Source organism: Hirundo rustica, chromosome 5, assembly GCF_015227805.2.
Source record: "Hirundo rustica isolate bHirRus1 chromosome 5, bHirRus1.pri.v3, whole genome shotgun sequence".
NCBI lineage: Eukaryota > Metazoa > Chordata > Aves > Passeriformes > Hirundinidae > Hirundo > Hirundo rustica.
Window position 1 is genome coordinate 39,114,119 of NC_053454.1, and position 25,922 is coordinate 39,140,040.

General features: G+C 41.1%; 2 protein-coding genes across 3 annotated transcripts in view; both read left to right on the top strand.

Annotated features, from left to right (window-relative positions):
• LOC120753110 (transmembrane protease serine 11E-like) overlaps positions 1–18,596 on the top strand; it is a 39,381-nt gene extending 20,785 nt beyond the window's left edge. Inside the window, exons 4-10 of the mRNA XM_040065052.1 lie at positions 1,080–1,147; positions 4,342–4,505; positions 12,909–12,947; positions 14,910–15,105; positions 15,874–16,133; positions 16,911–17,053; positions 18,435–18,596. Of these exons, the coding sequence (XP_039920986.1) occupies positions 1,080–1,147; positions 4,342–4,505; positions 12,909–12,947; positions 14,910–15,105; positions 15,874–16,133; positions 16,911–17,053; positions 18,435–18,596 (1,032 nt within the window). The remainder of the gene's footprint in view (positions 1–1,079; positions 1,148–4,341; positions 4,506–12,908; positions 12,948–14,909; positions 15,106–15,873; positions 16,134–16,910; positions 17,054–18,434) is intronic.
• Positions 18,597–23,187: 4,591 nt separating this feature from the next.
• LOC120752583 (ubiquitin-like modifier-activating enzyme 6) overlaps positions 23,188–25,922 on the top strand; it is a 60,247-nt gene continuing 57,512 nt past the window's right edge. Inside the window, exons 1-2 of one of the 2 annotated variants that reach the window (XM_040063866.2) lie at positions 23,188–23,263; positions 25,511–25,638. The gene's annotated coding sequence lies outside the window, so the exon portion shown is untranslated. Of the gene's footprint in view, positions 23,264–25,086; positions 25,222–25,510; positions 25,639–25,922 lie in introns of those variants that run through there. The other variant, XM_040063865.2, reaches the window with a different exon arrangement.

The window sequence follows — 25,922 nt, forward strand, 5'->3', positions numbered from 1 at the left end:
AAGGCTGGAAAAGGGGCAAGTTGTGCTCCTTGGGAGGAATCACCCCCAGATTTCATGCTTACATGCTTGTTTCTGTACCTGACATATTACAACACACGAGTAGTTTGAGAACCATTATTTTTTTCCTTTCCTTTGGAAAATAGAACATCTTGAGACTTGGCTAAAATAGACTGCCTTTAAGGGCTAAAAACTAAAAAAGACAGCTTACATGAAATTGCAAAGCATTTCTGTGCAGTTTTTCCTGCAATGCATTTGATGTTTACAGGATATGTTCAATTTACTAGGTCTTATTGGTAGGAGGAGTTGCTGCATAACTCACCAGTGACTCTGCTGTTTCTCAATCCTTCAGTTATCCTGAGCCATTCCTGGCAGAATTTCATGCCATGTTATATCACACTGAGCTGTCTCAGACTGATCATGCAATCTTGAGATGACATCTTGACAGGATGTGGTTAAGAAGGAACCGGTAAAGATGTTATTTGGGGATCAATTCCTTAGGAGTCCTAGATTTCCAGTTTCTGATGAGAATTGCTTGATGATTGTCCAAGCAAGTGGAAAATCACAAGGGTGATAGGGGAACATGATAATCAAATAATAATTGGAAATTATTGGTGGCTTTGCGATAGATTTCTATTAGAACAAGGGTAAATGCTGTGTCAGAAAGGACCCCCACAGGAGAGGCTGAGTGCACTGCAGAGCACAGCATGCTATATCCGTTCTGTGGGCAGTCTTTAGGAAGCTGCGCTTTGGAAGACTGCAGCAGTGTGTTCCAAGGATGTTTATGTATTACTCATTACGCCTGGGAGTGGACGAGACAGCGCTGCAGTGGCACACTGATGTAGCCATAGGACATTTAGAAAAATGAGCTTGCTTTTTTATGATGTGTCTTTTAGGTCAAATGGGACATGGTTAGAAAAGGTCTGTGACAAATGTTACCTAGAGGCTGGGCTGCATTATGTTTCCTGGCTCTTTAAGCCGTGAGTTTGTAACTGAATGCTGTTTGCTGAATGCTCCTTCCAGCAATATGTCCGCTTCCGTCCTTTTTTTGTTGTTATCTTATATTTTTCTTTTTTCAACAGATCGACAAGACATTTTACAATTCCATTTTAAGGAAAAAATACATCCGTTCACGCTTAATCAGAGTGAGGTATGTGAGATTATAATAAATGCACGCAGCTGAGATAAAATTAAATGTACGCCAAGCCCAGATAGATCTGATTCAGTAAAGTGTATTGTGGGTAAAACCAGAGCATAATCCCTAATCGAGCATAATCTGGTTCTGAACCTTGCTCTCCTTTGGATCTTAATGCAGAAGATACCCTTCAGTCAGTGCAAATTCTAACAAGTTTGTGTTCAGATCTTGAGCAGTTATTAAGGCAGAGATAACTAAAGCTATCTAAAACCAAAAAGGATTTTCAAAATCTAAACTATTTCTTACACTGTAATACAGATGTCATTTCTAGCATTGCTATTGCACTGGGCTTGTCAAGTAAAACCAGGCTGTGCTGGCTCAGAAAGTCCCACTTATCATTCTGGCTCTAAGAATGGGCATAAATAGATGCCCAGGGAACAGTAGCAGCATAACAGATGTGTGATAACTGCTTCTTGGTATGCTCCCTGCCTCCAGGTATTTACCACCTGGGAGCTCTTGAAGTGGTTGTGGTTTGTTTAGCAGCCCTTGGTGGTGTTATTTCCCAAGAACTTATCTATTGTCTCCTGGACTCTTGAAATCCGTGCACCTTGGTCCTTTAGGAAGGAGATTCTTGTGAAGAACCACCTTCTTTGGATCATTCAGTGACCCCTATCTCTTGTGCTGAAAGAGATGATGAAAAGTTGATCACCACCCCTCCTCTCCATGCAATTACTGGTACTGGACACTCCCATCATATCCCTTTTCTCTCTTATATTCAGTAAGAGCCACTCTTTTTTTTTTTTTTTTTTTTTTTTTTTCCAGTTGAAAATCCCGGTCAGTTCAGCATTCTTTGCATTCAAGCTGTTTCTTATCATCCTGTTCCATGCATCTCTCAGGTCCACTGTTCCTGCTTTTTTAAGATGAAGGGGTCAGACCTGTAGTTCAGATTATCATTGAGCAATGTGGAGCTTTTTTTCTCTTTTACTCTCTGTTCCACTGCCAATAATACATAATGTTTGATTTGATTTTTAAACCATTGTTAAATGCTGAAAATTTTCTTTTTATATAACTGTCTGTTGTAGCAGTAAGATCTTGTTCCTGAGTGACAGTGCCCATCACTTTGCAAATCAACCTTGAATGTCTTCATAATCATAGACTAAAGCCGCAAGACTAAGATCTAAAGATCTAATCCTTGTGAATGTGTTTCTCCTTGTTCTTACACGGTTTGTGACATCCTGCCTCTTCCTCTACCTTAGCTTAATCCCCAGTTACACACAAGTCATTATTGGAATGCAGCTTTAAGGATAATTTTGGTTCTGACTAAAGTGTTGCAAGCATAGGCAGGGTGATTTAGGGATCTGAGAGGCCAGTATGTAGGGATAGGTGCTATTTTTCACTACTTCTTGTTCCCAAGGACAGACTGAGGGACTTGTGATGTTTGCTGTGTTGGATGCAAGATTTGTATGCGCCAAAGCTTGTTAATTTTTTCAGAGATACATTCTCTATGTCTCTTCGAGGGCTCAGACTGCAAGTTCTTTTGAGCAGGGTCACAGCTGCGAATTTACTTGGAAAGGACCACGTGTATCTTTTGTCTCAGTATAAACAATGCATTAATAATAATGCCCACTGCTCACTGAGAAAGACAATACTAATCTTGACCAGGTGTCTTTGGCTCTGGATCTCTGCTATATAATAAGAGAATCAAGGTGGGCAGTACTTACCTGAAGGTTTCGAGAGGTGTGGTGTGCTTGCAAGAGTTGATACGGTAATTCCAGTGTGGCATAGCACAGGAAGAGGAGTGGGGGGAGAGGTGAGGGAACACCTCAGAAATGCAGAGCAACACCCACATTTGGATCAGATAATATCTGGAAAATAAACAAAGTGGCAATCACGCTGAAGTTGGAACAAATAGAGAAAACAATCTGTTGAAAAGTTCACATATGACTTCTCAGTCTCAACTATGAGATCCTTGAGGCAAAAGGAGTGCATCTTTCTGCTCACCTATGAACCATTTGGCATGCCTTGGTGTGCTTAAAACACATGGCCTTTTCTTTCCCTTCACTGACGATATCGGGAATGTCTGTTTCAATTTGCTACATGTTCCTTTCAAAGATTAAAGCCGGATCACATGAGTTCTGTATAAGCTGCCCGTCTTCTGTTTTTCCTTTATGTAATTACAAATTTCCAAGACAGTGAGATATAACTAGAGGATCTTCTCTTTTCCTTTCCTATCTAAATACAGAACAACCTCCTTTTAGCTCTCCCCCTGTATGAAGTAACTGTGATTTCATCTGTTGTGGCTTGTGTCTCATCGCTTCTTGGTTCAGGTGGGAGGAGGCACAAGAGAGAATGTTCCTGGTGCAAGCTCTTACCTTCCCTTTGTGATGACCAGAGATAAGCCATGTGCAAGTACCGAGCAAGATTTACTATGCCAGATTAGTCAGTTTGGTGTTTGTAGACTATCACTCCATCTACTGCAGTATCTGATGCTTTAAGGAAAAAGAAATACTACTACCAGGTGAATTCAACCTGTTACAAGACTTTACTCCCCTTTCTTTCCTCTAATCTTACATTAAAACTGTGGAATTGTGTGTCTCAATGTGTGTGCTGCTTGCACTTTTCAGTGAGGTATTAAAGTCCCCTTTTGTGATCCATCTCTTTGACTTTAACAAGTAGACTGTGGGTATGCTGCCAAGTTTCATTTATTGTTGCACAACATGAGGTTATTAGGAACATTGTCCAAGAGGTTGCTGTGGTCTCTCCCCATCTCCCAGAAAGGCCCAAGTACCTTTTTGATGGTGACTGTAAATTTTTATTGTATATGTATAGGGCTGTTGAAAGGTCTGTGTAGACACCATTGATCATCTGCCTCATGTTTCTGAAGCGCAGTTTATCCAGCTTTTCATTGCAATCAAACCAATTCCTTCCTTCCTCTCTTCTGTCTCAGGCATGCAGTCGGAAACTGTTTTTCAGACTTTTTTATTGGTCTGACCATTGGTTCACAGAAAGCATCATGCCACCTTCTAGCCTATGATGCATTCGACTGACTGTTCAGCGTTCTTGGATTTCTTTTGGAAATTCCTTCACACAGATGTTTGAAAATGTATCTAATCTTTTATGTTACATTGCCATTGCTAGAAGAGCTAAGATAAAAGCTAAGAAATGCAGAAATGGGCTGAAGGTAACAAGACTCTTTCATTGGTTTGTAGCCCAGATACTGATGGTGTGATGGCAGAGGCTTTGCTCACATTCTGGTTCTCCTCTACGGATTCTATAGAAGCATTGCGGGAAAGAGTTGGAAGGATCTTACGGAGGGGACTGAAAAAATACACAGGACCTCTGCGAATAAATGTTCGATCCTCTACCATCTCAAGTAAGTATATTACATTTCCTTTAAAAGTAATTATTTCCATTTTCTGATTGATGGGACTTGGTTTTTCCCTTTTGATGATAGCTTTTGGTGTTACTCTGTCTGAATGACAGTCTTTCGTGCTCCTTAAGTTAGACCAAAATCAGCAGCAAACCCGCTAAATCTTAAAAAAAAATCTTAAATATGGATAAATGGGAGCAGTTACTTTGTGGTTTCGCAGTACAGCCTCAGCCTTCCTCCAAACTGCAGTACTGACTTTATGTTACTGTCATGGAGCCTGAAAGTGCAGGAAGTATACTTGGATGACAATAGGAAAGAACAAAAGCACTGAAAAAATAGTATTTGGTGGGAGGATCAAAATCCTTGCAAATTCCCCAGAGGAAAGGGAAAGAAAAGCATAATGTTCTTATCTACATGACTTCTTGGGTAGGGATTCTATCCCCTTCTTCACAAAGCTGACATCAATCTGCAGGATATGAACATGAACTGCACTATCCTCTACACTTCAGTTCTGCTACACAACTTTTGTGCAGGCTCAGAATCTTGTTTCTCTCTTGGCTTCAGTTATATTTAGTCGGCAATTTTTCTGGGCGTCAGACTTTTTAAGAATGAGCTGCTGGTTGACAGGTAGGGACAGATACTTGCTCCATTTCTTTTTGCAGGACTCCTAAGTGCAAGAGTGAGAGTACAGTTAGAAGGGTGGGTGCTTGCTGCTTGCTATTCCACACTAGACTACTTCAACCAGCAGAAACCTGCAGAGGTTAGACAGCTGTATTTAGAGAACAAGAAACCTGGGCCAGATTCCATGCTGGAGAGATCTAGACTTCCTCCCACTCAGAAATGAGCAGAAGCAACTTGTTCCTCCTCTTGGTGTTTGAACTGGGCACAGATTTGCATTGTGGTAATGCAATGAAACTCAAATATTAGCAGTCACACCCCCATTGTTTCTTGATAGACCAACCAGCTTTCTGCTTTGGAATGGCTCAGAATGATAGGTGACATCACTCTAGGCAAATAATCACCATTTCCCTGCAGTGTTGTTTATATGCCAGTAGTTCCTGTTCCACAAAGTGCACATGTAAATTCTCCCAGATAAAAATAGTGTGTGGGCAACAGAGAGATTCAAAGAGTTTTGTTTTTTGTTTACACAATTGGATCATGGGTTAGTGAATTTTGAATCTTCCGTTTAATTTGATGCTTTACATAAATGATAAAATTGGAAAGATTACAAAAATTATTGTTAAAAAAGTACTGTGATCTTATCAAGTCAAGCTGCTTTCATTTAGTCCGGTAAATGTGGGGAGCGACTCAAAACTGTTTTAGTTGACCTTGAACTGCACCACGATTGTTACCGTAATGCACTAATAGCTAATTAAAAAATTGGCTAATACAATTGAATTGCAATGTTTTCATTATATAGTCTCACTAAGAGATGGCATCTGTATTACTTTATCAATGTTGTGTGACAAACTTTGTGTTGCTTTTCTTGGCTCTCCCAGCCTAATCATAAAACACTGACTACACAGGTCAGCTGCTCATTACAGGACTAGCATTGTGCAAGTACTACGAGTGACACAAAAGAACATAAACGATACCTTGGCATTTCTAAGAGACAACAATAAAAGGCTGTCCAAAAAAATTTTTTTTTTGATCTTTCCATGCTAATAGGATTTCAGCAGTGGTACGAAGCTTAGGCCAGCTCCTGAATGCTGTTGCCATTTCAGGTCGACTCAGGAGAAGAGTATAGAATGGAGAGCTTCTGTGTTTTTAGAGGAGATGCTGGTCTCAATTTATAGAACTTATTCTTCACACCAAGAAGAAGTGACAATTTTCAGCATGTCCTAGAGGTCCAGAGAAGAATCTAGGTTTCTACGTTTTCTACTTTTCTCACCCCTCCTGAAATATCTTGTCCACCATTACTATTTAAACAATGGAAACCTAAGAAGCCCTAGATTTTTTCAATGCTCTGCAGGCACCTTTCTAAATCTTGCTTCATTGTACCTTTTTTGTCAGCTGGAATCCTTATTCATCCTAAGACATTTTCAGAATGACATTTTCATAATGGCTTGTAAAAAGTCATTAACCCGTTCTTTGTAACCACCTTATCAAAAGATTCAAATTTAGGGGCCATGATATAGCTCAGTTTAGCTAAGCATAGCTCACTAGTTGAAGAAATCCAGGTCAGGCACTTACTTATATCGCATGCTAGGGGGAGACTGATAGAGGGAACCTCCTTAAGTCTTCCTCCCCCAAAATAATCACCTTGTTGTTCAACACCATGTCTCAACTTGTGCTTCACTCACTACAATTTGCCTTGAGAGTCAGCTCCAACAAACTCCTCCAGTCTGGGTGCTACACTTCGGACCTCCAAGCTGCAGTTTAGGGCAGCACTAGAACACTAAGAAATCTGCCAGACCAGGGGTAGAACTCTGCATTCCTGAGGACTGGGAAAAAAGAGGGGATAAAGTCTAAACTGATGATATTTTCTTAGTTAATTTCTTTTCTAAAGCAGAGAGAGGCTTGATCATACCTATGTGAGAAAATAGAAAATGAGCAAAACTTCAAGGAAAACAACATAATACTGTCTCTGGTCTGTCTGTCACTAAACTGTAGATGTTCTTTACATAGGACTGCAAAAAACCATTTTTGTCAGGGTACCTTCAAATGTATTATTACTGAAGCTCCTTCTTTTTTATTTAGCTAGGTATCAGAGTCCCTTGGTCAAGGATGGTTTACATCCAGACATTCCCTCTGATTCTGATAAAAAATAAGAACTGATAGAATTCTCTGCACTTGTGTACAAACCCCACTAGAAGCCCAAATATTTTTTAGTGAACAATCAAGCAAACTAATTCCTACCCTACCTGAAGAGCAGTGCAGGGACAACCAAAGTGAGATGTCAAAGTGTCAGATGGCTTGGAAATACCCATGTTAGGACTTGCTCTTCCACTGGCACTGAAAGAAGGTGTTGCAGTTTGCCTTCTCTATGCTTCTGGCAACAAAGAGCTCTCCTACAAGGCTGATTTATTTTCCTGAGGATTTCTTGGTTAGAAGTAGAGTCACCTGACAGTCCGGATTCATATTAAGCAAAGCGTAGAGCAGCATGCCAGACTATTTCCCTTCGTCAGGTAGGTTGGAAGTATCCCAAGATGTATTTTTGGGAAGGTACTTCTGACGTCAGAAAGCAGCTGGTTGCAAGATCACTGGCACTGTTCAAAATGAGTAGGAAGTATTCCCACCTGTTGCACAGCCAAAGGTTTTGACCATGAATAATGAGTCATGAATTGGTTTTGATCAACAAGTCAACTGTTATTGTTTCTATTTATCTGGAATCTGGGGCTTGCTAAAGCTCCCAACAACTACAAAGTACAGAACCTGGCAGACAGATTCTTACTTCTTTATCAAGCCTTCTGTGGGAGTCATGCAGATGAGTGTCTGACAAGGTTGATGAGGAATGTTCCATGTCAAATAATGTACGGAGTAGTCTGGATATTTGCTCTTTATCAGCCACAACAGCATCTCTGGGGAGTGGAACTGAACATGCATCTGTACATTGGGAAACAGTGGAGATCTGATATTCCTCCACTTTGAGGTTACTAGCTTGGCACAAGGTGGTACATTTCAGTAAGAGCCTAGAGAGAATGATTGAAATGGGAGGGACTGAAACGTATTTTAAAATTAGTATTTTGCAAAGATATGCTTGTGATAAAGGAATTAAGCAGAAATTCTTTCTGACCTCACTTCTCACTAGATTCTCGCCCAGATACATTAATTTAATTGATTTTCTCTCTCAAACCTTGGTTTTTCCATGCTTTGCCCGCAGAGGTTGAGAGCAATTTGGGCTGGCTTTACTGCAGTAAGACATTGATTGCAGCTGGGGCATGACTGTAGGTCAGGAAGAAAAGTAATGCTAGAAATTGTTATCTGTTTGGATACCTGCTACAGAACTGGTACATAGGAGTTCTCTCCTTGGGCTGCAGGACAACCAGATGGAGTTGGAAGCATGCTGTGAGGTATGGACCTGTGTCTGCCCCATGGACAGGATTAAGATGTTTATGGGGGACAATGGAGGGAGTCATAGATGTGAGGACAGGTGCAGTGAGCATCAGCAGGGAGGGAACAGCTGGGTGACAAGGACAATGGAGGCACAAAGCAGTTGCCGGGTCTATATCAGGTTATTCTACTCTCTTGAAGGAATGAGAATTGCATCACCAGTATCTAAGCCATGTTTTGCTACTTCTACAAGGGTGTATAAATCTGGAGAGGTAATTCCTGTTGAGAGAGCAGTTAGCATTTGGAAGGTTAGTGGAGAGACATTTTAGGACGTACGAACTGTGTAACCACACAAGAGCATGCCTTTCCTGCTGAAACCAAAGCTCATGTTTTGCCATCTTTCAGGAAATTCCTGCAGTTTCTTTTGGGTGCAATTTTTGGAACACGTCTGAATCTGCTGCTCAATGCTCTCATTCCCATTTCCCCCAGTACTTCAGACCTTTGTGGTCTTTACTGTAATTAAAGAGCATTAGAGTAGAGCTATTATCCCCACCTCTGTCTACACCGCAGGACATGCACTCTGTGACATTCCTCTCAGCTGCCCAGTTTGGTGACCTACTGAAGCTCACCAGTGATCTCCTTTTTGTCTGCATGCACATTTGTCACCCTACATAACACTGGGTGAGGCCCCTGTTTCAGATGTAGCTGAGAATTTTGTAATACTCTCTCCTTTCAAGAAAGTTGTCACTAAAATGTGGCAAAGGACAGTGGGAAAACGCTTTCTCTGTTCCCTGGTGCATTTCTCAAAGCTGCGCTTCAAATGCATTTCCAATAATGTGTTATGAGTGTTGATGTACTTACTCTTTCTTATTTTTGTTTACAATCCTTTCCTCCATTCATATCCTTTTTAAGATAATCTCTACCTTACCTTCTCTGTGTAGAAAAACATGTTAGACAAGCAAGATGTGGGAACTTGATATAGTATAGGATGGAACATGCAGTTTGCTTTTGAAACTAGGAGTTATGTTTTCACATATAGAAAATCTACAGGTGTAGAAACTTACAAAGAAATTTAAGCTTTTTTTATGAACACCTGTGAAAAATTATGTAAATGAGTAAAACTGTAACAGGTATTTAAAGAATTTACCATCTTTAATTTTGCAGCCATCTCTGGCCCTTTCTATGCTGAAAATGCATAATATCTTCCAATAATTCATTTGCTTGCCTTGCTTGCATTATGTTATTATAATTTCTGATACCCTTATGTCACAGAGTTCTGTCTGATCTTTTCCTTTTAACATAAACACTGAACTCTCTGGAAAAAATGAAATGAGGCTGTGGACACATAACTGATTCCTCTGATGCAGTGACTCTGTAGATGTCAGATTCATTTAGAGATGTAGCAAAGTCAGCACATTTTTCCACAGGAGCCTCTGAACCCTTCACCGATAAGATGTCCCATTCACCCTGCAGTTAACTATGAGCATTTCCTTCCATGTTTGCTCAAACACATATGTTGAGGAGTAGGAAAGTTCTTTACTGATAATTTATTGACCTTAAATAGTAAACGCAAGTCAATCAGAAATTAAGAATCTCAGTGTGTTTTATTTTATTTTGTTTAATAAATATGTAAAATAACTGTATTAACAAAATTGCTTGTCCAGTTGGAGAAGAGAGCCGTCTTCTGAGAGATGGAATCCCTAAGCTGCATTTCAATAGATTGCAATGATTTTAATTTAAACATTTGTTTTCTCATTAAAGTTAAGCAAGCTTGAATTCATTAGCAAGATCCATTTTACAGGTATTCCATGCAGGTTCAAGTCGAACTTGTTTACAGTAGAAGCTTGAACACTGCTTTCCTAAATGTGGCACAAACAACTACTTTTGAAGCCATATGTGGTTGGGACAAGATATGACACTTTAATTGGTACTAATTGATGCTTTTTCTTGGTAGTGCAAACAACTAGGGCAAATAGTAAATGAGCAGGGCAGCAAAATTGTCTCTCGTGCCTTACAAGTGATTGCTTCAAGGCAGGGCTTGCAACACGTTGGCTGGCACAACATGAACATCTGTGCTCTTGAACAGGCCAAAATGTGAAGCTGGTAACAAATGAAGGCAAGCCCCTAGCAAGGTAAATCAGTAAGCAACCTGATTTTCAGTTCACTTTGTAACCCAAAGTGCTCCCTGCTTTTGATCACTGGCATTTTTCCTTCAGCAGTGGATGGGTAGGAGAGTACAGCAGTTGCACTGCAGTGATATAAGGTCTGCTGACATTAAAGCTGTACAGACTGGCAGTGTGCATGTGGAAGGCTTGTTTCTCCAACTACACAGAGGCTGATCCAACTGGAACCAATGGGCAAAATTTTGTCCATGTGAGGTTTGTACTTTTTTCTAGGTGCCTCATAAGAAGGCAAACAGAGATGTAGACAGGTGCCTTGCAGAGCACCTGTGACTCACAGCAAAACACGATGCAGTGGGAACATGCCAATTGAATTGCTTCCGGCACTGCACTTGAACAAGCTGGTTGCTCCTTTTGTCTTCTTGATGAGCTTTGCAACATAATGCAAGTGATAATAATTGGCTGCAGGCTTTATAATTATGAATTATGAAGTAAATGTCTCTCCACCCAGAGAAAAGCTAAAAAATATTGTTGTCAATATTGCACTTAAAGGCAAAAGGTCCTCTTTGATTGTGAATTGCATTTGTTGGTTCCTTAACGCTTTCCAGATATAAAGTATTGGTGTGTTTCAAATGATGAATTAGTTCTGAAGGCTGTACGAATTTCTAGGAAAACACTGGTTGCTCATCATAGTTGAAAGAAACTAATAAAAGTAGGGCCAGATTTTTCAAAGCACTTCTGGCCAATATAAATATACAGGGGAAGGGGCCAAATCCTTTGTACAGTTTAGCAAACAGTAACGTTTACACCACTGCTGAATCCCTCTGCTGACCTCGCTGTTGCTCTGTGGTATTATTCCATTTTGATGTAAGGTTTCTAGGAGATAACCGACCCTATTATCCATGGAAATTCACAGAATACAACCAGTGTTACTGAAATGCATATGCATGTGTACTTTCAGTGTTTCCCTCCTTTTCCATATGAATCGAGAAAGTACAAGTGAGCATTTTTTTTTTATTTGGAAGAGGATCTCAGAAGTTGTGTCTTGCCTACCAGTGAAACGTAATTATCTTCATCATGTGAACAGTTCCTGTTTATAGTGCATAAGACTTCAGTTCCTTCCATAGTGAATAGGCTGTGTTGCTATATAAATGATAAATTTTAACTCCTCTCCCATCTTTATAAAATAAAGCAGTGGTTGCACGCATGCACGGCAGCCCTAGCACTGCCTTTGGTCTGTAACATCCCCTGCAGACAAGATGTACGTGTGCTGCAGTTCTGCTTGTTTCCTTTTTTCTATCATAATCTGCTTACTGTCACATTAAGAAATGAGTGAGCACACGTCTGGTGCTGGTGGATTGCAAACAGACAATTCACCCTGCATACCTGAGGACGTGTCAAGCTGCAAGCAAAACACGTGACACAAACCCAGCAGGTGACAAGTGTGAGCCAGAGCCCTTTGCATTCAAAAGAGACTCCTCATAACTTGGTGTGGGTTTGGCTCAAAACTAGGATATTCTGTGTAGCAGCAAAGAGAAATGAAGGAAGTGGATAAGGATAGGGATCTGCTGAGAAAGCCTACCCAGACACAAAATATGAAGTTGTTGACACTAGTATAGAATCACTTTATAATTAAAAAACCTGTGTTGAAATTGTGATTCTTTTCCCTTAAAAAAAAAAAAAAAAAAATAATAATAAAAAAAATTGTTCTGAATGCTGGAAAATACAGTAGTAACTCTAGTGAAAAATAGCATTCTGGAAAAAAAGGGATAGATTTAAACCTTGAGCCAATGCTTGTTATTGCTAGCATGAGCATGCCATATTTTCAGTAAACATACAACATGCATGTTAAAGGAGGCAATGTATTGCTAGAAGCTGCTGTGCCATGCAATAAATTGCTATGTACTGTCTATTTTAGTATTAATAGTGTACCAATAAGATAGGAGAAATGAGAGTGAGCCACTGCTATTGTAAGCTTCCATTGCTGCAGTGAAGAGGGCACTCACCTGAAGAGGGCACAGACAGAGTACCAGATCTCCTCTGGACCTGCCTTTGGTGTAATACGTGAATTGTTGATTTATTTATTTTTTTTTTTCAATTGATTGCAGAGGAGGGCAACAGCCAGCACATGAACATGATAACGTATGAGCTACCCTGGTTTTTCTAGCAGCCCCCTCAGCCATGCTTCCTGTGTGCCCTGTGCTCAAATGGCTGTTGGGGGGATGACCATGGGGATGGGGAACCTTGTCTGTGCTGGCCTGGCCTTACCCTGACTGTTTGTTTTCTCTTTCAGATGTCGAGCCAACAAGAGCAGAAGCCATCTTCAATGACAGTAAGTGAGGCTTTTTTAAACATCAGAAATCTCATCTCTGTCTTTTTAAATTAGCATGAAGAGTCCCTGAGCACCTTTCCTGGCCCTTAAGAGCTTTTTCTCATCCCTCTGTCTGATGAATGTGACCTTGTACTCCCAGAAATTTGGACTATGTAATTTTCTTTAGAATGAATTGAAAGGAGAGAGGCACCACAAGGAAATGTATAGAAGTTACATCAGCCTGTGATTAAAATCTGAATGTTCTGGAATTTGGAATGGCTGACAGCACAAAATTGTTCCTCATGGAAATATATGGAAATGCGACTGGTCTTCTCAAAGCATTGCTATAGGGGTTAGATAGAGATACCTTGTTTTGTAGAGATGTTTTTTAAGTCTTCAGAGAACGAAGTCAGCTTGTTTGGAGATAAAATAGTCATAAAAGTTATCTTTGCTTACAAGTTGTGTTTCTTTTAACTCTGAGAAGGTTTGATGAGTTCCCTAGCAATAAATAGTTAAAAAAAGGAAGATTAAATTACATTGCTTTTTGGGTGCTGGTGTTCTGGGGCAGTGATGGAACTTTTTTTTTTTCTTTCCCTGTGTTTTATACATTGACTGCTCAGGTGGTTGATAGGATTGTGCAGTTTTAGGACCAGTTAAAGAGCTTTCAGGAGGGAAAAATGTTAGCTCAGACATTCTTACAAACTATGGTATATTCTGAAGTTTGTCTTTTACACAAAACTTTTGGACAAGTAGATTTAGATTTCACTGATTTCCTTCACTGTGGTTTTAAATCTCAGAAGAGAGCAGAGTCTGCACTGAGAACATGAACTTCCCAATGTGGTGTAACTTTCTCCTTCTAAATTTATGAACAGCTTTCAATCTGCTGTGGTATTCCTGCCACTTTTGACCATGAAGTACTGTTAACATAATGTTGTGCAGATCCTAGCAGGAAAGGGATGAGATAACACTCTCTGTGGCTCCTGTTTTCCACTTCTGAGGACTTCAAGAGCCCTGGGGCTGTCAGCTCCTCAGTGAAGAATTAACAAGTTCTGCTTTGGCCCTCTCCTGGGTCAATGTCTGGGAGACAAGCCGTGCAGCAACGGTTTGGATTATGTGGTCGCTATGCAAATAATTCTCACCTCTGTCTCTTTTTCAATGAATTGGGATAGTCCTGTGTGTCAACTTTCCAAATACCTAGCTGAAATTGGGACCTGGATGAAAACTAGTGGGTCTTGGTCCTGGTAGGTTGGATTTGATACTGTTTGGGTGGGAGAAGATGGCTGAAATAAGTCTGTTCATTGAGGAAGTTTCTAAAGCTATGCATAAGTTTCAGCTGCTCCTGAATATCCTGAGTTTAGTAGTTGAAACTATGGATATTTCAATTTCTCTCTTGGTTTGGATAAAATGCTTATTTTATGTCATGGATGCATACCGTGCTGGAGGTATCCATGCCTTTTGTCATCTCTGGTTGAAGTAGTGTGACGCTCTTCACTTGAAGTGCCTCTCCAGGTCCACTTGCAGACTGCAGTGATCAGTAGCCTGTCTTCAGGTGACATCTTGCTGATGTAATCTGCATGCATGCATGGTAAAACCCCACAAGTTGGATCATTCCTATTTTAGGTTTTGCCTTCTTCATATTGTATCCTAATGAGAAATTACCTGGGGCATTAAAGTTGGCCGTGCCTCCGGGAATTGTCTTGGGTGTGTGGTGAAGATGCCGATTCCTGAGCTTACACAGCTAAGCCTGAATGTTTGACCATCATGACTTTCCATGATAGTCAGTTGTTCATTCAGGCTTCTAGCACATGGGCTGTGCATGAGGAGGTCTGACTTGGGAGCACCAGTGAAAGGTATGTTTTCTTGTTGATGCCAGTACTTTTTTACAGAACATAAGTGGTGTGTAATTTTACATATGTTTCCCACAGCCATTTGCAGGATTTACTAAACAGAAGAACATCTAATACTCTCTGTCCTTTCTGACAGTCTGTGGGTTACGGCAGAATAGGTCAGTCAAGTCGATGGCAAAATCCACATCGCTGCGAATCGTTGGCGGACTGTCCTCTGCAGAGACCGGGGACTGGCCGTGGCAGGCCAGTTTGCAGTACAATAACATCCATCGCTGTGGTGCAACGCTCATCAGCAACACATGGCTGGTATCTGCAGCTCACTGCTTCAGAGAGTAAGTTGGCATCTTAGAATCTGCAGCAGAATGTGCCCCTTCTGTTTCAAGTTGCGTGGCTTTCCAGATTTGCACCACACCCCTGACTCTTTCCCAGAGAAGGAATTTTGGAAAAATCAGGTTTAAGTAGGCCCATCAACTGGATGTTTCAATGAGAAACTAAAGACTGGTCCTCGGGAGCAGAAATGGCAATTTTATGAGTGAAAGTCAATAGTCACTTGACATACTGATCAAAGAAGTGCAAAAAAGGTAAGGCAAGTGAAATGGTGGAGTATTTGTTTCCAGTTATACATTTCTTAAACATATGCCTTCATGTTACAATGGGGTTGCTGCCACTGCAGACTGCTACCGGCAGTTACCATCTCATGTTCCGGTCCCTCTGTGCAGCCATGCACTCCCAGCATTTTTTGTTCAATGCATGGCAATTGTGAAGCTGCAAGGTATTTTAAGATGGAACAGCAGATTGCACAGATTATCAATGTGCAAAGAGAGTAAGGGAAATGAAGAGTTTACAGCAGAAGAACTTTTGTATTTGATGGCACCCTACGGGCACACAATGGTTAGATCCAGGAAAAGGAGCAGGGGAGGGAATGCAGGAGTGCCTTCTTCTAGAAGCAGCCCACAGTTCTGTTATGAAAAGTGATGGATGCCCCAACTGTCTAGTAGGGAGCTGGTTTGAAAGAGTTTTACAGTAAAGGTACTCTGCAAATTTAAAGTCCCAAGCACAGGTTTACAGCAAAATACTTACAGAACTCTTACCTTTTTCAGCATGACTCACCCTCAGAAATGGACTGCTACTTTTGGAGCTCTTCTGAAGCCACCAAGCTTGAAGCGATCAGTCAAGACAATTATTATCCATGAGAAGTACCTTTACCCAGAACATGACTATGACATTGCACTTGTGCAGCTCTCTAAACGAGTTGAGTTCACGAGCAGCATACACCGTGTCTGTCTGCCAGAGCCATCTCAGACTTTTCCCTACAATATTTATGCTGTCATTACAGGCTGGGGAGCTCTCACCAATGACGGTGAGTCCTGAGTCTGCCAGGTGATCTGTATGGTCCATAAACAGCTGCTCTGAGTGAACTGATATCAATTCTGTAGCCACATGTGATATGACAGCAAGCTTAAAATTTGCAATAGGTTTGTTAATTGTAGGCATCAGTTTCTTGTTCTAAAACTAGAGTGGATAAAGACAAAACTACAGTCCACTGGAGCAAAAAAATAAAGAAGACTCTTCTGTTTTTCCAGCCTTTCCATTTCATATTGTAAATTCTTAAGACAGGTAGTCCAGCCATGCACGTGCTTATATAGCACCTAAAAAACTATTTTGCCAGCACTAGTCAGAAGTTACAGATAACTCAGTGAGCTTTCAGGTAAAGACGCAGAGTGAGCTGTGAATTACTCAAGCTCACACTCTTACCAGGCCACGCTAAGAGTAGATTTAGCAATAGAATCAAGATGTCTTCATTTTGTATCATCTGCTCAAATTGCTATGTAATTTGTGTTCCATGGAACATGGAATTTTTGTTATATGGAACATGTGTAAAATATATGGCTTTACACTTACGGCACTATGTACCATGCAATCATTTCCTCAGTCTGAATGGTATGTTCCTAAGTGAGTCTGTGATTCTCTGTACACTCTCCTTTAAGGGCCTGACCTAGGCAGATCAACAAGCAAAACCTCCACATTAAACCAAGTCAAGCTGGTCCTCCATAAGAGGACATTAAACACTCTCACAGTATATTAACTACTGCAAAGTAATTTTGTTGATAAATGCCCAAATTGTATTTTCTCTCAGGTCCAGCCCCAAATGCTCTTCAGGAGGCAACAGTGAAACTTATTGACTCCGACACTTGCAACAGAGAAGAAGTGTATGATGGGGACATAACACCCAGGATGTTGTGTGCGGGATACTTGGAAGGAGGGGTAGATGCTTGTCAGGTAATTGTAGCTGAAAATTAGAAAGGAAAACAATTTTAATGCTGACTGCAGTATCTGGTTGACCAATTCTTAATGGACAGTCCTTTAAAGAGGCTCTCCATTCGAACAGCAATTTTGTTGTAAAGTGAAATAGCATTTAGTATACATCGTTTAGCACTAAGTGCTGTTACACTAATTATGAGCTAAAAATTAAATGTCTCAAGTAGCTAACACTAGACATCTGTACAGGTGAGAAGGAAGAAGGTTAAGAATGTTAAGGTTACCAGCAAAAATGCACTGTCACTCACTGAAATTAAATTCTGGACTGGATCATATCAGAACAGATCTGTAACAATGTGATCTTTGGTAACCGACTTGGCTCAGTGAAAGGAAAACTGTCCGAAACAAAGATAACTATAAGGAAGGTAGTTGTAAAAGAATGGGAAGGAAACATCCATGCTGCAGGTTTGCAAATGTTGCAAGGAAATGCTTTTGTGGAAAGAAAAATATTTCCATAGTGATAACTTTTAAAAATGTGATTTTTATTTACCTTATTTTAAAAGATTGTACTCTTAAAGTGCTGGTTTAATACAGATTCTTCCTTTAATCCCAGTCCTGCAGATTTTTGCCCAAATACAAACTTCTTGCAGAATAAATCCAGGAAGCTCATTTCTCTGTTCCTGGCTCAGCACTAAAAAAATCTAAGCAGAAGGGTGCAACTGCTGCTTAGTTCAGTAAATAATTTTGGTGAAAGTTGGGGAATTTGGTCTGTTCTGTGAGGATTGCCTCTCAGTCTGTATGGTTTCCAGCTCAACTATTATTACCATGTCATACTATTAACAGTATCAGAAATGAGCCTTGGAAAGTGGGCTCCAAACACCTCATGGAGATAACATCTAGCTAGAAGAACAAGCTCTTGATGAAAGATCCAAGCAGAAAGGAGCTCTAAGCTCCTTTTTGAAACATCATTGCCGAAAGTGACAAAAATTATTTCTTTTAAGAATAGCAATTACTATTAAAACCTGTTTAAAAAAAAAAAAGATCCTGCTGTCTTAGATTGCTGCCTATACTGGTGTTTTTGTACTCTGTATGAGGCAGAAGACAAGGCAGGTGGAAAGCAGTGTATTACAAAACAGAACAGAAGCTTTTTGTTAGTTTTTTTATTGAAACAGAGGTCACAAGGTGCCCTGGCAAACAGGAAAATGCCACAGACTTCTGACTCAAGTTTGAGAAATAGCCTGGATTCTGCACAAATGGCTGCTTTTGAAATACTGGATTCTGCACAGATGGCTGCTCTTGAAATACTGCTTCTTAACTTCTAAGGTAGACCCTCCTGTCTATGGAGAAAATTTTATTTTCACTTCTGATCAATTAAATATTTTTTTCATTCGTCTTTTTCTAGGGGGACTCTGGGGGACCACTGGTTACTCCAGACTCTAGACTGATGTGGTACCTCGTGGGAATAGTGAGCTGGGGAGATGAATGTGCCAAGCCAAATAAACCTGGAGTTTACACACGAGTGACCTATTTCCGTGACTGGATTACCACAAAAACAGGCATCTAATTCCAAAGTAAAACATGGATTTAACTACACACGAGACTACATGTAACTCATATTTATCTGTAATTCTGAAAGGTTATTTTTTTAGTATATATATTCCTATGTAATTTTGGTTGAAGCAACCTTAGTCCACAGCAAGTACTATCTTTGCTGTCAAAGATCCTAACACCTTCTGAATTCATGCTAAATGTATGAAATTGTCTGCCTCATCTTTGAGCTGTGAAACTTTCCCCCTTGGCAGAATGACTGATGTCATTAAAATTACGTTTAAAAGCTATCAATTTACCTGCTTTATAAATGTAGACATTTTCCAGGGGAAAAAAAAAAAAAAAAAAGAATTTTTTCTTCAACCAAGGGCAAGGTCTGCAGCTGAATCTTCCTCCTCCAGTGAACCAGCGAAGCAAATGCTATCACAGCTGTGTTTCCAGCAAAGTGGAACTTGATGATTATTCTTGTTCGAGACTATCATCTGCACTCAGTCCACCTGAGAACGTCATCTTGCTCCATGGCCTTGGTAACTAAAAGTGGATCAGTAGGACTGAAATTAGGTCCTAGCTAAGGAAAAGTAGGATTTCTGTGCTTGCAGTAGGCTGGAAGGGGAAAGAGAAACTCTTGATGTTCTTATTGCAAAGCACATTTTAAACAGGAATGTTTTCGTGGATTCTGTGAAATTCAAGTTGCTTGAAGTTGCTATTGTGGAAGTGTTTCATCACAGTATTGTGCTGCTACCTCTGTACCACTTGTCTTCTAGATCTACTCTGTTCAACACACAGTATGCTTAAGATCCATAAACACAAGCTCTATCTAAACTGTTTTCTTTAAAAAAAATATGCCCCCATGAACAATCTCCCTGGGAAGAAATGTGGCATCTAAATTTGTTCTAAAGGAAATATAAATATTTGCCACAAATGAACCGGGAACTACCTTTTTTGGTCAAGAAACAGCATGCTTTTCCAAGGGCATGCAGCCAGTGGAAACCATCTCACTGCAAAGAAGGTGATTACTGATACTTCACTGATGGATTTATCTCTGCCATGAATGAATATGATCCTGAATATGTCTTATGAGGATGAAGAGTAATTTCATATTAAAGAACAGTCCCGATAAGAACTTCAGAGTAAATGCAATCCTTACACATTGATTAAGCACTTTTCCTAACTCTGCACAACCTCTCATGGATTGCTGGTGGAAGGGGGTCCTCTAGAGTCAAGGCATTCAATATGGGGATCCAAAATGTCAGTCTAGTACTGCCACCTGTATTCTTCAAATGGCCACTGGACTGCTTAGGCTCTGAATGCAGGACTCACAGGAGTCTGTATGAGACATGAATGAAACTGCAATTCCCACAGCTTTACCTACTACAGCTGAAAATTCAGCTGAAGCATCCTGCCTCCCCCATGCTCAGGACTGGATCTCTCCTCAGCCTTCCTACTGTGTAAGCTCTCCAATAATCAGCATCCCTGGGAACAAGATGTTTGGCATTTCTTGAAAACTCACACCCTGAATTACAAGTCTACATACGAATGGAAAAACCTATGTTTTAAGGCTTGGTGGTGTAGGAGGGGCTGTCTTGTTATTGGGCTACTTCCAGTCATTCTGTATATCTTTTGAATTTTGGTAAAACACAAGTTGCCTTATCTCAGAAAGAAATCTACTGAAGATTTTAGATTAGTTTTAGTTTCAAAATAGTAGTACCTTTATTCTGATTTTCCAGGTCATTGTAAAAATAAAAGGATCTTGGGACAGTTAGGAGGATAGTTAGATGCAGCAAATCCATTTCCTTAATTTACTGATGAAGTTAATAATTTATGCACTTTTGAGTTGCTGCTATTTTTCAATTAAGAATTTACTCCAGGCTGGGTTCAGTTACAAAAGAGAAACTTCATGGAGCTTTGAATGAGACAACCTGAACACACTGTTTTCTTCTAGTGCTCAAGTCCCCTTTTTTCAAAGGCATCCTTCGGGGAAAAAAGAAAAAGAAAAAAAAAAAAAAAAAGTTATATCTAGATTTTTGTGCCTCTTACTGCTTTGAAGGTGAAAATAAGGAGAAATATCCTTTACAATCAGCTGATGAATTGTGACTGAAAATAAACAGTAGTTCACTTTCGCAAACAGCTAAGGCTTTGTTTTGCACTTAAATCTCTTTTTGCATAGCAAATGGAGGGGCAACAATAAGGAGGTGAGGCCCAGATACAGCCCCCAGAAACTGGTTCCTACCTCACACAGCAAGTGACATGTAAATGCAATACCTTTAAAATGAGAAAGGCAGATATTATTTCAGATTTTCTCAGAAGTGGCTAAATAGCCAAGAGGTGTGTGGGAGAATGTCTACCTTACTCAGGGAGTCCTGAGCCAGCCAGATGCACTTTTCATAAACTTTTAAGCAAACTGTCTGGCCTGGGTTGGTCTTATATTCCATGTCAGTGTTTTATTTATGATGACTCTGTTTGTTTTCTGCCTTAGAGTAAAACAATGAGGCTACGGTGTCAATAAAGAAAAAGTTTTTAAAAGGCTTTTATTGTTGTTGATGTTAGGATTTGGCAAGGATTTAAACAAAATAAAGGCAATATGTTTCATAACATTAAATGTATTTAAAAACAACTGATCTTTTTCTGTCTGTTTTCTTTGCAAAATAATAATCAAGCTAAAATTTGAAGATGATTCAAAATAGACTAATCTTCCTTATTTTATATAAAACATTCTAAAACGACAGCTTTCTGTCCTTACCCTCTCCTAGGAACTGTTTTGTTATTAACAGTGGTTGAACTTCACAGGTGTTTCAGTGAAGACAAGGTAAGACATTTGCTTTCCTAAAATACTCAAAGGTGAATTTCAGTTAAGATAGTTCTATGCAATTTTGAGAATGGATCTGAAGCTTCATTCAAGAATTCACCACCTTGCATCTGCCCTTGCGAAAAAACCTGTGTGTGATGTTGCATCCCTGCAAACTGGCTATGGGGAGCTCTACGCAGCTGGCGCCAATTCTCCTGAGATGCCCCACGCAGATTCAAAGCATCAAGAAACGTGTTCCAAACCTCTGGCTATTCAAACAGACTTGTCTGGGGCTTTCCCAATGCTAATTTTCAGCTCGGAGCTGAAGTAGGAAAGAAAGAAGAGGCTGATTGCACAAGGCCTAATCATGTGAAGGAGGTCTGGTTGAATGACATCAATCTGTCGTCAGGATTCCTTATGTAAGTAAAGCTTGTAGAAAATCCCATTCTCTGTCTGCTATTCCTGTTAACAAATTAGACAAGTTGAGAGCCAAAAGTCATTATTTAACCCAATGAATGTTTATCTGGCAGCTTGCAGCCTGTGATGCAGATTCACAGGCATAGAAAAGCTGGCTCTTGCTTTTGGAAATGCATTCATACACATCTCAGTGTAAAATCAGCTTAAGTAATTGGTGCCCTTGTTTATCTGGATTTATCAACATTATTAACATGGTTTCTAGGAAGGTGTCACTTGCTAGAGCAGCTTTAAGTGGCAAGATCTTTCAGCCCACTCTGCTGGGAAGCTGGAGTCCTTTTAAATATGCCATGAAAACATTCCTACATGGGTTGCCAAAAAGAGGAGACAAAGCCCTGCCAGTCACCACCTTGCTCCTGCAAGACCTGAGGGCAAACCATAGCCTATAGCAGAATGTTTGGAAACCCACTGAAAGATGTTGAGGTAGATTTACGGTAACTTCTGGACTGGCCTGTGTGCTAAACTGAACTATGTTTGGCTTAGTATTTTCAAATAACACATTTTTAGGGAAAAAAACTGTAAGAGTTCCATCTGCTAATTTGCTTGTTAACTAAATTAATCAGGGAAACAAATGTACGTCCCCAAATTTCCACTGTGAAGTCCTCACTAAAAATGTGAAATTGTACCTGTAAACCGGGAAATTAAAAGCACCCAAGTGGCTTGGATTTTCCCAGCAGATGGAAAGGAGATTTACAGCTATTTCAACTTCAGCTCTTTTAGAAAACACTGGCTTTAAAGATGGATTAGCTCAGAATGAATCTACAGTGGTGTACATAAACTGAAATTGCAGGGATTTGAGACATGAATAGGCTCAAGTCTGGAGGTAGTGATGTTCTCCTGGCCACAGCCTCATCCCACTCATTGCTTCAGCAGGTCTGTAAACTGACAGCTCAGCTTCCTACCTCAGATGCTATACCTGATTTTAACATGATGCAAATATGGAGCTTGGATTTCCTTTAAAATTAATCTATTTAGCCAAATTTACTAAGATTTTAATGTCATATGTAGTTTTTAAGAAGACTATAGGGGAAAAGAAACGTCAAATGATTCCAGATGTTTCAAATTTTGCAGTCTTAGAAAGGTAGGGGAAAGCCTCTATATTTTTGTTTTGGTACCATCAGCCTAGAGAGTTCCTGAGTATACCTGCTAATTGATGCATTTGGGAACTCGTTTCTTTGGCTTCTGGGGTAAACAGAATCTGTCCATTTCTTTGTGGCATTTCTTCTTAGAAGGCCCATATTCATGATTTCACTGATGGTTAGTGTTTGCCTGGTTACTGTTAAAGGGTTATGTGAGAATTAACTGGATGTTGCTGTTTCTCCACTTAGGCAAAAGGCTTGTCAGTATTTGCTGTGACTATGCAAAATCTGTTTCATGTGAGATGACTGGGTCTTGAAAAATGTAATTACCTGGACACAAAGATGGTAGGTAGCAGATTAAATATATATATATATATTTTTTTTTTTTTCATAACACATTTGATGGGTAAGTGCTTGAAAATAAAAATGGTTAGGTTAACCTTGTAAAAAAATAGTAATTTTTTAAGCAAAGAAACCACAAAAATAACGGTAAAAATCACCGACAAGACTAAAAATTATGCAAGTGACAAAACCGAAGTTGACTTTTTTCTATATCTTTAAACTCATCTTCATTCCCCACCCCCTTGGTTTGTCACTGGGAATCCTGTTAATTCTGTTCATTAGATACGTGCACTGCTCTTTGGAATTACTGTGTTGAAATAACGAAAGTAATTCTTCCATTTTCTGGTTTTTGTGCATTATGTGAAACAGCTACAAAGCAAATACCAGCCTTAGCATCAATTCCTTTACGGGTAAGGGTTGCAGCCGACATCCCGAACGGCTTTCTCTGATTATCCCGTCTCTGCGTTCGGCATTCCAGACTTCTAGTGGCCTCTAGTGGTTCTCCGAAATTGGCTCACGTCTTCTCCATTCATTTCTACCAGCGTAAAGAGCGGTGCAGCACACAAGAACCTTCACCCTGATCCTGCCAAAGCACAGCCCAAGTTTGAACGAGCACAGTTTTGTCCAGCTGCTCTTAATCTTTGTTACTAATTAAGTACAAAGGCTGTGTGCGCTCTTGGACTGAGGTGTAAATCTTGAGGGTTGCTAGGACTCTGTTAAAAGAAATGCCAAAATAGCGCACTGGATGCTCACAAAGAGCACAACCCCCAAGTTTTGCGCTCTTTGTGAGCATCCAGTGCATTACTGAAACATCTGGAGTGATTTAACTTTTCTTTTTCCCCATAGTCTTCTTAAAAACGACATATGACATTAAAATCTTACTCAATTTGGTTAAATAAACTCATCTTGCCCTTACAAGTTCCCCAAACCCCAATCAAGATAGACAAAAAGCCTGCCTTTTTTTGATTATTTTTTTCCCCCTTATGTACCATTGGATGCAGGTAGTTGGTTGGTCTGTTTTAAAGTTATAAATATTTTAAAATACAAGATGACTATTCTATATTCACTGTATGCAAGGACACTTTTGAGTGCTCGAATCCTTTCCATTCTAGACAAGATATGCTAATGGTACCAAGAACGATTTAAACTCCTCTCACCTACTCCAGTGATCGGGGTAACAAAAGGGAAGGCAGGGTTCAAGGCGAAGGGAGATTAAACTGGATGATGGGAAGGTGGGCTGTGCCGGGATCTTAATCAAGAGTTTGGGAAATGGGAGAGAAAATATTGATAGGAGGGGGTGTTGGGTTTACGGGGGTGGCGTGGAGTTGGTGGTGGAGGCAGCGCAGTGGCTGCCATGGCTTGCTCTCTCCTGCTTCATCACCACCAGAACAACAAGAGAAAAGGTTTCCACAAGCCTATATACCACCCGGCATGGGCTGTACTTCGGTTTTGATAACTCCTTGCCAAATCTCCTCTGGGGCCTTGCTACTATCTAGTATTTCGCACTTGGCTCCCTAGACCCTTTGAATGAAATTCCGCCTGTTTGTGTGGTCGGTGACATCCCGCCGGTGCTCTCCTGCGAGACACAGAGGCAGGTATCGCAGGAGCAGAGCCCGGAAGCGCTCTTCATCGTCCAAACTGGTCATACTTGAACCTCAGGAGGATTTATTAATTTTACTATTTTTAACAGCCCGCTGTGTTACTCTTCGGGAAGAAAATGGCGGGGATTGCGCTGGTTCAAGCGGCCCCGGCCGGGCCGTGCCTGCGCAGCCCCTTCCGCTGCCGAATCGCGGCGGACGCGCCTCCTCAGGGCGGCACCGGCCCGGCCCGGCCCCTCTGGTCGGCGCAGGCGGGGAAGCGCCGCGGCACCGGCGCTGCCGCTTCCCACCCCTTTCCTGCCGCTTCCCTCGCAGCCGCCGGCTGCGCTCGGGCCTGGATCGCCACGCCAAGGCCGCCGCAGGGTGAGCAGAGCGGGCGGCGGCGGGGCCGGGGCCGCGGAGGCGGGCGGGGCGCGGCCGGCACGGGCTGGCCCGGCCGGGCGGGCGGCGGTGCCCAGCGCCGCGGGAGCGCCCCGAGAGCGGCGAGCGGGGCTGCAGCCGGGCTCTGCTGGGGTCGGGGTGGTTCCGAGGCAGCTCGTGAGCTCGCTCGGGGTTCCCCGCTGCAGATCAGAGGTGTCGGTGTTCTCGCATTAACCCGGCTGGGCAGGAGCTGGGTTTGAGCCTCCTCTCTCTCTCTCTGCCGACTGAACAGGGAGCCTGCATCGACTGGGATCAGCCGCTGGAAGCTCCGGGTTAGGTGGGATGAGTCGAGGCCTCCGTGCCATCCCAGCGTGCTAACAGCGAGTAGTTAACGCTGCTTCAGCCTGCGCTGACTCGGAGGTAAGAACACGGAAACCAGCACACCGCCACGGCTCCTGTGCCTTTGCTGCTCTTCACAGCATCTTAGTCCTTGGTAACATGTAGCTTCTCGGTTTGTCCCTTATGTCATGCAAGCAGATGCGGCTTTAAAAAATTAAGTACAGTACTTAAACAGTGAAATACAAGGCTGACATTAAAACTGATAGTGTTGGCAGTGTGTAAGTGTTGAGCCTCTTGTAAGAACTAGGGCGTAATGTTAGAATGACTTTTTCACGTGCATTTCTTTGAAGCAGATTCAATACCGG